Raw genomic sequence first — 13941 nt, 5'->3', positions numbered from 1 at the left:
TCCAAAAATCATGATCTTTTACAAACTTAACTACGTAATTCAGTTTAAATCCACAATATTAACCACATGTTTAACACAGCGGCAGCTTCCCTAAATGCTTGTTTTGTCACTGGTGCTCTCCCATGAGTAAGGGTCATCACTGGTTAACAACCCATCCCTTCTTTATATATTTTTGTGGGGGGGTTTTCCTACAATTTCTAGAGGATTGTGTAACACTTCAATATCTGAACATCAGGAGATCTGTTGAATAATAATGCAAACAACATTTTTGAGTGACTCATTTTCTCATAGAGAAGTCCTTTTTATTGGCCCTGACCCCGTGTCTCCATCAGATGAATATCACTCAGAACATTTCTGGCAGCAGTCTCAGTACTTCAGTAGGGTCAGAAACCCAGTTTGAAAGTTGTCAAAGAAACCATTTGGGATTTAAAAAAAGTTAGTTAATGGCTTATGAACAACGTTTTAACCTTCCTTTTATTGTGTCGTTCCCGCAGGACTACACCATCACCATGTACTTCCAGCAGTCGTGGAGAGACAAGCGGCTCTCCTACACCGGCATTCCTCTCAATCTGACCCTGGACAACCGGGTGGCCGACCAGCTGTGGGTCCCTGACACCTACTTCATTAATGACAAGAAGTCTTTTGTTCATGGCGTGACGGTGAAGAACCGGATGATCAGACTGCACCCTGATGGAACTGTTCTCTACGGTCTCAGGTGAGAGCTGTTTCCACTTTCTAGCCCTTCTTTACTGCATAGACATAATGCCCCATCTCTAGGGGCTTTTAAAGACCTGAACTGTTCTTTCTATTCTTTTTCCACTGTTTTATCAAACTGGGACCTGGTAAATGGTTTGCCTTTAAATAGCACTTTTTTATTCTTTCTAGTCAAAGTGCTTTTACATTTACTAGTCAAGTCAGCATTCACCCATTCACACACATTCATGCCATCTGCTAAGGCAGTGTTTCTCAAAGTAGGGGGCGCGCCCCCCCTAGGGGGCGCAGAGGCATGACAGGGGGGTAACCTCGAAGTCCAGGACTCAGGATGCAGGACTCAGGATCCAGGACTCAGGACCACAGCAACAGGATCAGCCACGACTCAGGATCCCGGCGTAGATAGACACCAAAAAGAAATTTGGGGGAAGCTGGGTTATTCGGAACATGAGAGTGCACAGGTACAGACAGAGAGAAGGAAGAAGTAAGGTGTCCCCCGACAGTCTAAGCCTATAGCAGCAAAACTAGGGGCTGAATCTAATCAGTCCTAACTATAAGCAGGGTGCGTACGGGTGCTGGAAATCCTTGTAAATGCTTGAAATTGTACGAGGTGTTTTCAAGGTTTGAAAAGTTCTTGAATTTTGGGAATGGTGCTTGAATTTGGGATAAAGTGCTTGAAATTGTAAATGCTTTACTTCGCTTTTTAGATTAAAAGAAAATAAAGAAGTCGGAGCGCGCTTAATTGCTTCGCTTTTACATAAAACAGCTCCGCTCCGGCCTTCCCGCGCAATGCGCGTGACCGGCAAGTGTTTTTGTTACGTGTGTGACCTGGGCATTCTGATGAGAGTGATAGATGACAGTATGCCAGGAGGTTGCCGTTTCAACGAGCGTTGGCTAGCAGAAGACAAATACAAGCCATGGCTAAGACGAGGGTCAAGCCCACGAGTAGCCTCCTGCAAAGTGTGCAACAATAACGATGCGAGAGTCTGCGCTGACGAGCCACACACCACACGAAAGGTACGCTGTTGTAGAACATTTTAGATTAGGCTATCGTTGCATGTAAAATACATGACACTTTTCTCTGTGCGTGGCAAAACAAGCTCGCCAAAATGGCTTCACTAGTCTGGCAGTATTTTAAGTGTCCGAAAATGACAATAACATAGCGGTATGCAACGTGTGTGTGAAGCAGAAATCCTGCAGCTCCACCCGCTGTGACGGACCGGTGAGCGGAGCAGAACACACATTAAGAGTTAGACCTAACACTATTAGCTATTTTATCTACCTCTGGAACAAGCTAAACTAGTTATAAATATATTTATTCTTCACTGTCGGGTCGCTCATTACTGGATCAGTGAGCTGCAGGAGATACTGACGGGCTGTCAGGAGAGAGAGAGAGGGGGAGAGAGGAAAAGAGAGCGGTATCGGCCGATACTGATTCCGGCGATCGGCTCCAAAATTGGCGATCGGAGCATCCCTAATAATTGTATATGATATGTTTTATAATGATTGATCATGAAAGTGTTCTCAAAGCTGGTAAAGTTGCAGCTAGTTTGAATGACTTTGTATACTACAGAGTAGCTTGTGAATTTACTCCAGGTGGAACTAAAGTCTGATTTAACACTTGATTATATTTCACATCATTCATCCACATCTGTAAAGTAACTGAAGGTATTAAATACATGTAGTGGAGTCAAAGTACACCATTTACCTCTGACTTGTGTTTACTGCCAACCTAAAAGTACCTCAAAAATAGTAATCAATAATATATTGAAAAGTTATTTGGCTGATTGTTTTATATTGGCTCAGCCAGGTTATATGGGATGCCCAGTCTACGTACAGATGGGTCACACATTTTGAAATATTAAACTTAGTTTTCTTTTCTAACATTTTTAATTTTTCATCCTCATGTAGAATGCTATTATGAAACACACATTTGGTTGTTTATAGCATAAAGAACATCTGATTTAATGTGAGTTAGGGAAATAATCATTTGAGTATAAGTATGTGTATATAAATATGTAATTTACAACAGCTGTAAGATGCTTGAAAAGCTTGAAAATGCACCTTGAAAATGCTTGAAAAGTGCTTGAATTTGACTTTGGAAAAGGTGTAAGAACCCTGTATAAGCTTTATCAAAAAGGAAGGTCTTAAGCGCACTCTTAAAAACGGATAGGGTGTCTGCCGCCCGAAGCTGATTCCACAAATGTGGAGCTTGATAAGAAAAGGCTCTGGCTCCCATTGTACTTTTAGAGACTCTAGGAACAACCAACAACCCTGCATTCTTGGAACGCAATGCCCTAGTAGGACAGTAGGGTATAATGAGTTCTTTAAGGTAAGATGGCGCCTGCCCATTAAAGGCTTTGTAGGCGAGAAGAATAATTTTTCTATCCTGTGTTCTATAGGGAGCCAGTGTAAGGCAGCCAGAACAGGAGTAATGTGGTCCCTTTTCCTAACTCTGGTTAGTACACGTGCTGCAGCATTTTGAATCAGCTGAAGCGACTTAACTGACTTCTTGGTACACCCTGATAACAAAGAGTTACAATAATCCAGTGTTGAAGTACAAATGCATGGACTAGTTTCTCTGCATCGTTTTGAGGCAAGATATGCCTGATTTGAGCAATGTTACGTAGATGGAAGTAGGCGGTCCGTGAGATTAATTTTATGTGGGCGTTAAAGGATAAATCCTGATCAAATATAACACCAAGGTTCCTTACAGTCTCACTGGAGGCCAAATTAATGCCATCCACAGTTAGTATATCTTTAGATAATTTGTTTCGTAGATTCTTTGGGCCGAGTACAATAACTTAAGTTTTGGCCGTGTTTAACATCAAAATATGTAAGGTCATCCACGTTTTTAAGTCCTTGAGGCAGTCTTGAATTTTATTTAGATGATTGGTTTCATCAGGCTTGATTGATAAATATAGTTGAGTATCATCTGCATAACAATGAAAATGTACAAAGTGATTCCTTATAATATTGCCTAACGGAAGCATATATAATGTGAACAAAATAGGTCCAAGCACTGAGCCCTGTGGCACTCCATGACTAACTTTGGTTTGCATGGAAGATTCATCGTTGACACACACAAACTGAGGCCATTCAGATAGATAGGACCTAAACCAGCCTAAAGCAGTTCCCTTTATGCCAACTAAGTGCTCTAGTCTTTGCAATAAGATATCATGGTCGATAGTATCAAATGCAGCACTGAGATCGAGCAAGACAAGAATAGAGACAAGTCCTTTGTCTGAGGCTATTAGAAAGTCATTTGTGACTTTAACCAGAGCTGTCTCTGTGCTATGATGTGTTCTAAAGCCAGACTGAAAATCTTCAAATAAATCATTGTTTTTTAAGTAATCACACAACTGTTTTGCGACTGCTTTCTCAGGAATATTTGAGTGGAATGGAAGATTAGCAATAGGTCTATAGTTGGCTAAAACCTCTGGATCGAGGTTGTGCTTTTTAAGAAGAGGTTTTATCACTGCTACTTTATATGATTGTGGAACATAGCCTGATAATAAAGACATATTCATAATATTTAATAAACAAGTGTTAATTAATGGAGAGTATTATGCCAAATTAAACGAGATTCTTCAAGTTTAGTGGAACGCCATATCCTTTCAAGTTGTCTCGACTTTTGCTTTATTTTGCGGGTTTCGGCATTATGCCATGGAGCTAGTCTATGTTGTTTTATTTTCTTCTTTTTCAAAGGAGCAACAGAGTCTAATTTTATTCGCAGCGCACCTGTAGCACTATCAACAACATGATCAATTTGGGGTGGTGTACATTTTGTATAAGTTTCCTCCCTTACATACAGACATGCTATCGACTATTGATGCTATTGATGGAATCTCTTCCTTAAATGTGGCTATAGTGCTAACAGATAGGTTTCTGCTGCAGGAGCTTTTGACTAATGGTTTGTAGTCTAGTAACAGATAGGTTTCTGCTGCAGGAGCTTTTGACTAATGGTTTGTAGTCTAGTAACAGTACTTATAAAGTTACAAAAAAATTGTCGGATAAAGCAGGATTATGCAGTTCGACTAATAGTTGCTCAATTTCAATACCATAAGTCAGAACAAGGTTCGAGAGTGTGATTATAACAGTGGGTTGGTTTATTTACACTTTGACGGAAACCAATATGATCAGTTAAATGCAACAGTAAGGCTATGTTTATCGTCGTCAACATGAATATTAAAGTCACCTACGATAATTACTTTATCTGTTTTAAGTACCAAAGTTGATAAAAACTCAGAGAATTCTGATAGGAATTCTGAATAAGGATCTGGTGCACGGTACACTGTAACAAATAAGATTGGCTGTAATGTTTTCCAGGTCGGATGCGTAAGACTAAAAACAAGGCTTTCAAAGGAGGTATAATTTAATTTTGGTTTAGTATTGAGGTGGGACCCCATTCATTCCTATGAAAGTTGCTCAGTGTGCATGAAGCCTAAATGGACTGACTCTGGAGAAGAAATATACCCGGATCATCCTGGATCTTCCGGTTATCTTCCGCATCCATTGGAGAGATTGAGCATGCGCACAAGTGTATTCCCTATGCCCAGCCCCCAATCCACTATTTTTACAACTTTTAGGACTAAATCATTCAAATAGGGGCTATTCAAGTGTTCATACTGTGGAGTTTATTTATCTAAAAAAGACATCAACCTCTGATTTACAGTAGCTCTTTCCCAATGTAAGTCAATGGGGAAAAGTATTGTTGGGCCTAGTGGCATAACGTGACTGACATAGAAGTTGTAGTTCCAACATGTGGCCAATAGGGAAATTGCTTCAATGCCTGGCGCACTTCCTAGGGTCTTGATCTTGCCTAATGACACATTGACATGTTGACAGCAGGGGCTCGGGATCAAACCACTGTAGACAACCATTCACCTCCTGGGCCACAGCCAAGCTTTGACCTATAAAGCCAAAAACAGTCCATACAATTGTTTTGTGCAATGTGGTTAACAAGAAATGTAGTGCAAAAGGGTCAATGTGATGCTATTGCTGTTTTCACATTTCAAGTTAGTGTTAACTGTAGATCAACAGACAAACCGGGTCCCTTTGCAGCCTTCACAAGCCCATGTCCACCGCATCAAACTCCTTTATGCTCTCCTTCTTGATTATTCACTTAACATCAATCATCCATCCATCAGAAACAGCAACTGTCAGAGCAAGTTAATTGTGGAGTGCTTTGGGCCTTTGAAACGTGCCAAAAAGGGCCTCTCTTCACTATGGCAACTGGCAAATATGAACTGTCATGTCAACAATATGTGACATTACATTACATTACATGTCATCTAGCTGCTGCTCTTTTCAAAGCGACTAACATACACTTCAGTACTCTAGACTTACAGGAGCAATTGGGGTTAAGTATCTTGGACTCTTCGACATGTTGACTACAGGAACTGGGGATTTAATCGACATGTTCCACCACTGACCTTTGGATTGGTACTCATTTAGCCCCTTAGCCACAGCCACCCTATAACCACATACTAAGGGCTTTTTATAGTACTGTAGTTAATGTAGCTGATGTACAGTAATTGGTTTTTATGTTGTGGGATATACCATAAAGAATATAAATAAGCACATCTTTTGTCAGCCTTGGCCCATCCCAAGGGCTTCCCTGGAGCTGCAGCACACTCTTCAGGAACCACTGCAGTCTGGAGTGCTATAGTATACTGTAGGATAGAGACGTGTTGTGTGATGAAAAAAGATCTCAATGTTAATGCAATGGTCGCGATTAATGCGTAAAAAAAATTAACACAAATTAATCACATTACCAAATTTGACCCAAGATTGCTCCTGTACTAACGGATGTTTACAAAGAATTGGAAGTGAGGAAAGCAGAGGAATTGGCACAGGTTACATGTGGAGACCAGCGGACATCAGTAAGTACCAGCACTACTTCACTGTAACGGCACATCTAATCCGTGACAACTGCACTCATTCTTTAGATTTGATGAAAACGGAGGAAAGGCACTTTGCCATGCGCCTGTTTCTTGAAGTTGTACAAGAGTGTGAGATAGTGGACAGGGTCACCACCGTAGGAACAGAAAATGCTGCAGTATGAGAGCAGCAGAGAGGAAATGGCCTGTGTTACGCACATTACACAGAGGGTGAGCGGCTTTGTCTGTGCTCTAGTTTACTATCTGAAAACGGTCAGACTTCATGACAATAATTTTGAAATCTTGTGATAATAAAGTAAAAATCCCTCTGATTTCTCTTACCAGTTTGTCATGCATCTTTTTGTTACAACACCACGTGTGTGTTTTATCTTCCCCCAAAATACAAGTAGTATTGTAATGGGAGATTAATCATAGATTATTATTGGGATGAACACTAATATAGGTTTTAACCTGTTAAGCCCCGAGCCTGTTTTTCAGGTTTCAGGCTCGAAAATGACATGCCCAAAACAAATGACTACAACTTCACTTCTAAAAGGGTTATATGAATAATGTCTTTTATCAAAGCAAGGTTACATCTGTGAGTTGGATGTAGAAGTGTCAGAATCAATATAGATTTTTCTCAGTCAGAGTAAATTCAGATGGAACATAGTAAAAAAAGGTAAATTCTTACCTCCGCCTAAAGAAAAAACATTACTTATAGTGAAAACCACCCTTGAATGATGGGATGGTAGACTAAAAGCTTTAGGAATCCAAACTATAACATATAATAAGTACCCTGTATCAAGATTGAGGCTAAACAAGTTAAATTTGACCTTTTTAGAGAGGTTTAGCAAAAAAAAGTTCCAGGCGGAATAAGCTTTCGGCACATTTGGGTATATCTGGTTCCATCAGTGCCATTTGACCTTTTTCAGGTACCAGACTATAAAAATGATGTATTACATTGAATTATCACCATAGGTATTCATTCCATTCAAAGAAAAAAAAATTAAATAAAAAAAATGAATAAAAAATAAAAAAAATATTTTTCAGAAATTATTTGTTAACAAGGCATACAAAACCATAGGTGGGAGAAGTACTCAGAACTTGTACTTGAGTAAAAGTAGAAGACTACCAGACTGTAGAAATACTCTGTTACAGTAAAAGTCCTGCATTCAAAATGTTACTCAAGTAAAAATTAGCCTCAAAATATAGTTAAAGTACCAAAAATAAAAGTAGTAATTGTGCAGATTGGTCCATTTCAGAATAATATATGATATGTTTTATAATGATTGATCATTAAAGTGTTCTCAAAGCTGGTGAAGGTGCAGCTAGTTTGAATGACTTTGTATACTGCAGGGTAGCTTGTGAATTTACTCCAGGTGGAACTAAAGTCTGATTTAACACTTGATTATATTTCACATCATTCATCCACATCTGTAAAGTAACTAAAGGGATTAAATACATGTAGTGGAGGAAAAGTACACCATTTACCTCTGAACTGTAGTGGGGTAAATTGAAATACTATAAGTACACGTTTCTCAAAATTGTACTTAAGTAAATGTACTTAGTTACTTAACACCACTGTACATATCAAATCAAACACTTAAATTGATTAAATAACTACACAACCATCCACAAATCAGAAAAAGAGAAAAAAGAGAAAAAGGAAAAAAATGATTTACCATAACCTATAAGATATAGCTAACACATAATGGATGCATAATACTCAAACATACATTCAGTGTAACATCTTACCCCCTGGTCACTATCAATGTTACCATTTCTCCCATCTTTAATGAAAGAGATGAACAGCTCCATCCTCTCTTGATGATCTCGTGGCCATGTTAGCCCTCAGAAACCCTGCAGAGTTTGGTCAGCAGCGTCAGATTAGCATTGAGCACATTCCTCAAAGGCTTCCATCAGATTGCATGTGTGTTTCCCCTGGAGCTTGGAGGAGAACCAGCTGGTGAATGTTTGATGCTGCTCTCCTGGTGCAGTGTACACTCTGCAGCGAGCCGCGTGGACTTTACTGAGGAAACAGTTTGCCTGTCAGTGTCAATAATTCAGTCCTTCGAGTTCAAAGAGAGAGGAATGATGACTTGACAGTTTTCAGCTGAGAGATTTTTTTATTGCTTTGAAGTAGTGCTGCCCATTTCAATAAGGTGCTGCATACATCAGGGCCTGTCCAGGACCAGCATTTACTGTAACACATTAGATTAGATTAGCACTTTATTGATCCCGTATTGGGGAATTGTTTTGTTACAGCGGCATGTTAACAAGGCAGTTATGGTGATGGATTTGTCTTCTCGTTATTTGTGTTAACAGAACAGCACCTTTAAATCTGAGACAATTCCCAGAAATGCAAAAAGCTGTCATTTTTAAATAACCAGCGGCATGTAACGTTCGTTTCTTTTTTTATTATGTTTATTTGACTCAATGCATTAGTAAGAACATTTATTGGTTCTATGTATATTACCAAGCCCACTCTTTTCTGTTTGATTGTTACCTCTGTTGGCAGCCTCTAGCCACAGGGAGGGCAACCTCACATTGTGTCTCTCTTGTATTTTTTTTAGGAAGATAATAGCAGATGAGATACAAAATAAAATAAAACAAAAAATAAACAGTAAATACATGCATATCCATATTAGAAGTATATATATCTTTATAGAATCGATAGAATACACTATATAACATACAGTTTAATTAAAAAAACAAAAACACAATAAAACACCAACCTACTACTTACAAATATATACAGATATATACATTTAAAAAGGGTCCAAAGTGTGTGGATGTTTATATATTTAAATTCAATGAGGAAGAATTTGAGTACAATATGTTCAAAATGTTCAGGGTTATTAAAAGATTTTAAAAAAACATTGGTTTTCATTGTAAGCTTTTTGGGAACGTTTTCACCCCTCACATTTAACAGCTGCTTGTTTTTTCTTCAAATATTTCAGATGCCCATTGGCCCTCAGATTTTGTAGGCCGACCGAAGCAATGGGTTTTTTTTAATTGGAATTTTGAATATTACAGAAAATAAGATCTTTGGCAAGCACATGTTAATTATACTCACACATTCTGTCCAGCAGGATAATCTTCACATATTTACACCACTTTTATGATTATTACTGTAAAGCTCAAATGTAATCAAAAGAGGTAAAAAGCTAATGCTTGACTAAAAAGGACCTACATCCCGGTCACAAGACTCGGAGTCAACAGCGCTAAGCTAAAGGTGTCATTTACTAGTCTTGTTTAGTCACTTGTTAGCAACCGTGGTTTCTAAGACATATATAGAAGCTTCAGACACTCACCAGTGGGGTTTTCATTGACATATTTGATGTCGTAGTACAAACATGAAAATCTCTTAAGCTTGTGTTAACCACAGATCTTCGAGACAAAGGAACCAGAAGTGCAGCATAATAAGATGATCATTTTAAGCGCCTAAAGTAATGTACTGTAGTTACTGTGTTTCTCATCTTCTTGGTTAATTGTACGTTTAGAAACGACCACATTGTCTCATGTTGTCCAATATGTTGACCACACGCATGTCATCTGATCGTCCTTTACATTTGACTGCATTTGTATTTGCTTCACATGAACATTGTGTACTGAAGGTTTTGGCATGCACTGGTTGGCAGCATGTGATGATGCTCAGGATTTGGTGATGGTGTGGCAGGTGGCTGAGCAGCAGGACTCTTTTACGCTGCACCAGCACTGGAACAGAACCAACATGGTTATCATGGCAACACTTTATTCAGAGGAAGACACTGTGGTAACTGTAAATCCTACGGCACACAGAAGGGACATGGTGTAATGCTCTACGGTTAGATATGTCTGAGTGTGATTTACAGAAGGATTCAGTGTAAACGTTCTTTTCTCTTTCAGCCAGGGAGAGCTGCACCAAGTTAATAAAACATACAGATAAAGTCATATATGTTGCTTTCAGTTAAGTCCCTACAATAATAGTCATAGAGTGGTGCAGGATTCAGTCTTAAAACCAGAAATTAGTCAGCATTTTATGCTTTCTTGTCCCAAAGTTGATGTTTTTTTGGTTAATTGCCGTAAATAAGGTCTGTGGTTAACACAAGAGATTCACACGTTTTCTTTGAGATCATGTAAGACATCAATAAATAGACCACTGGTAAATGTTTTAAACATTTACGTTCTTTAAAAACATGCATAGCTAAAAAGTGACTTCTAAACGACATCACACCGAACATTAGCCACCTTTATCTTTGCGTTACTGATGTGAAGTAATTTAACCATTTTGTAGTTTGTTAATAGCATTACGTTAGCTTTTTACTTTTGGCACATTCATTTACACTTCAAATCTCATAAAGTGTTGTTAATATGTGGAGATTGTCCTGAAAAAAATATCTCAGTGTCATAAATGTTTGTTTGCCACAGATCTTTTTTTTCTATATTACAAAATCCAATGGAAAATCCCATTGCTTTTGGTCAAGAGAGCATCGTTAACAATGTTAACCGACAACAATACGTCATCACTGCAGCACTCCATAAGCTTCAGCAGCAGCATCTATTACTGTGGGAACATTCTTTGCCCTGGGTATAGCCTCTCAGGCAACATACAGGCTGTCCTCCTCTCTTATTGGTTAAGCTTGTTGTAGCAGTCTAAAGAAAGAAGTGTAGAAACGACTCCACTGTGCTGATCTTTTCTGGAAAAAAATCATTTATTATATTTGAACTAGGTAAGCAAGCAAAATTATAGCATTCTTCAAAAAAAGACACTACATTTGAACATGCTTCAAAGATAAATGAGAGAAGGACCATTCTCTTTTTGGTAAAGATGCACATAGTTGCTCACTGATGACTCCGAAGGGACCTACGGCCAATAATGGGCTTGATGTGTCAGGACCTTAAGAGGCACAGACATGGATGCCAAAACAAAAAGCAAAGCGGGACTCATTTATGTGGGTCAGGGGGTTACAGGTTCAATTCCTAGCCCTGCAGTCAACATGGCGAAGTATCATTGGGCAAGATACCTAAGCCTCAATTACTCCTGTAGGCCTTTCTAGGGTATTGAGATGTAACTTATTCTCTTTGGATAAAGATGTCAGCCAAATACCCTGTAATTGAATGTAATGTAATTGAATGTAGTAATGTGGGTGCATGTTTAAAATGTTTCTTAAGTGTTATCCTGCAATAATCCCATATTTCTTTGAATATGTCCCAATTCAGATTTTTTTGTAATAGTAACGATAAACAGAAAAAAAATGTATATCCTTATTACATCACTTTGTTTCATCTATTCAGTAACTCCCTATTTGTTTTGCTCCATTAGTGGCAAGCTTAAGGCTTATAAGACGAGCACAGGTGAACTCAGCTGTTATCCCCACGCTCATTTTGATTTACACTTGCCTGGTTGGCATGACCCTGTTTATGGTAGTATCATGTGTAATAAGTAGGGTTGGGAACCGAAACTCGGTTCCAGATGAGAACCGATAAGAAAATGCCGGGTACCGGGTACCCATACAAAATACACAATTTTAGTTCTGCTTAACGGTTCCTAAACGCGGTAGACTAACCCTTTAGTATTGCAAAGAAAGCCTACATATCTGCACGGACGTAGGCTAAGGCTACGTAGCTATCTGTAAGGACCTGTAGTAACGTGACGAATCGGAATCGGAATCGATACATTTCAAACGATACCCATCCCTAGTAATAAGGTAGTTTTACGCAGCCCGACAGGATGTTCCAGTTGAGAGCTGGTTCTCACCAGATGAACTCACTCACACACGCAAAGAGAGACAGACAATGAGAGGCAGAGAGAGTAGTATATCAGGACGGACCCGGAGGGCTTTCCATTTAGACCCAAACAGGAAAGAGCTTGTTGAAAAGGACAGAGAGCAGCGGCGTTTGTCCAGAAACATCAGGGGCTGGCCCGGCCTTCATGGCTGAATGAACACGGCCTCCTCCAAGGTAAACACTTCTCTGTGTGTCCACATGATTCCCCCTCAGTCACTTCAAATAAAACATCTTTATTCTGTTTTGCCCACATTTCATTCAATTGTTGATCTTCCCATTGAAACACTTAACTGCTCCCTACCCTTTCTTTCTTCCCTATTTTAAAACATTTCGTAGAATGACATCCTTCATAAAGAGGACTATGTCAATCCTTTTTATGGTGATTTTGTGACCACTTCCATCTGCATCCCTGCTTGAGAACTCATGACGTAGCATCACCCATATGCCATCAGCCTTTATATCATCAATAAAGGGAAAGTTGAACTCTAACCCTAATTATTGTATTACTATAGTTTATGACTTTTCAAACCAAGTCCTACTACATGACAAAAAAGGCTCTTTGTCAGTTCTATAACCAGCCATTACTGTGATTTGCGAGATTGTGGAACAAATCGGTTGACTGTTGTGGCAAAGCCTTTCCAAACAATAACTTCTGAGAGAGGACAGAAACAAACACAAAGGCTGAAGGAGACACCAGTTTCGATTTTTGTTAACAAATCTGAATGAAAATGGGATCAAATGGGAAAATGAAAAAATATGTTGAGTGTGTAGCTTTGGCAGGATAAGCCATGAGAGGGATTGACAGAGCCAGGCAAATGTGTGTACAGAGAAAAGAGGAGGGGACCCAGGATGGAGCCCTGAGGAATCCCAGTGATGCATTAACAAGGGTCCAACAGGGAAACAAGATGGCGGCGTAGAGAAGAGACGTGTTTCATTGAGCTCCGGCTATAACTGTTAAATAATCCGTTTATTAATCACATTTCATGGCGAAATTATCATAGTTTATGATCGCTGTTACTATATAATGACCCTGGAGTACTACTTTTCAAAAACTTCGGACAACATGACCAGACAAAAGAAAGCAAAGACGACCGAGACGGAGGACGAGGAGCATGGCGGGGTAGCACAAGCTAGCGCACCTGAACATGCTAGCAGCAGCAGTAACACGGATCCAAATATTCTAAAAGCAATGGACAACATTACAGAAAACATAACTAAGGTTCTCAACGCTAAAATAGACACAGTGCTTGCAGCCATAAAGGATCAAACAACTCAAATTCAGGCGCTTGGAGCCCGTGTTTGCGAGGCTGAGGACAGAATTGCAAACGTGGAAACTGCGGCTGATTCGTTACAGTCTAAAGTGACTCGTCTGGAGAAGCAGGTGAGCGGAATGCTGGAGCACATCGATGATTTGGATAACCGAGGACGGAGGTGTAATGTACGTTTGGTTGGACTACCGGAGGGTACAGAAGGACCGGATCCTGTCAGATTCATTGAAAAGTGGTTACCAGACTATCTTAAAATGACGACCAGGAAGGGGAGAATCAAGCTGGATCGTGCACACCGCTCCATGGCACCG

General features: G+C 39.5%; 1 protein-coding gene across 2 annotated transcripts in view; it reads left to right on the top strand.

Moving 5' to 3' along the window:
* gabrb1 (gamma-aminobutyric acid type A receptor subunit beta1) overlaps nt 1-13941 on the top strand; it is a 72617-nt gene that overhangs the window by 30979 nt on the left and 27697 nt on the right. For both annotated transcript variants that reach the window (XM_034135338.1, XM_034135339.1), the window contains one exon: nt 495-715. In XM_034135338.1, coding sequence (XP_033991229.1) covers nt 495-715 — 221 coding nt within the window. The remainder of the gene's footprint in view (nt 1-494; nt 716-13941) is intronic.

This window comes from Trematomus bernacchii, unplaced genomic scaffold (genome assembly GCF_902827165.1).
Source record: "Trematomus bernacchii unplaced genomic scaffold, fTreBer1.1, whole genome shotgun sequence".
In the NCBI taxonomy this organism is placed as follows: Eukaryota; Metazoa; Chordata; class Actinopteri; order Perciformes; family Nototheniidae; genus Trematomus; species Trematomus bernacchii.
The sequence above is the reverse complement of the archived record's forward strand: the minus strand, read 5'-3'. Positions and strand labels throughout refer to the sequence as shown.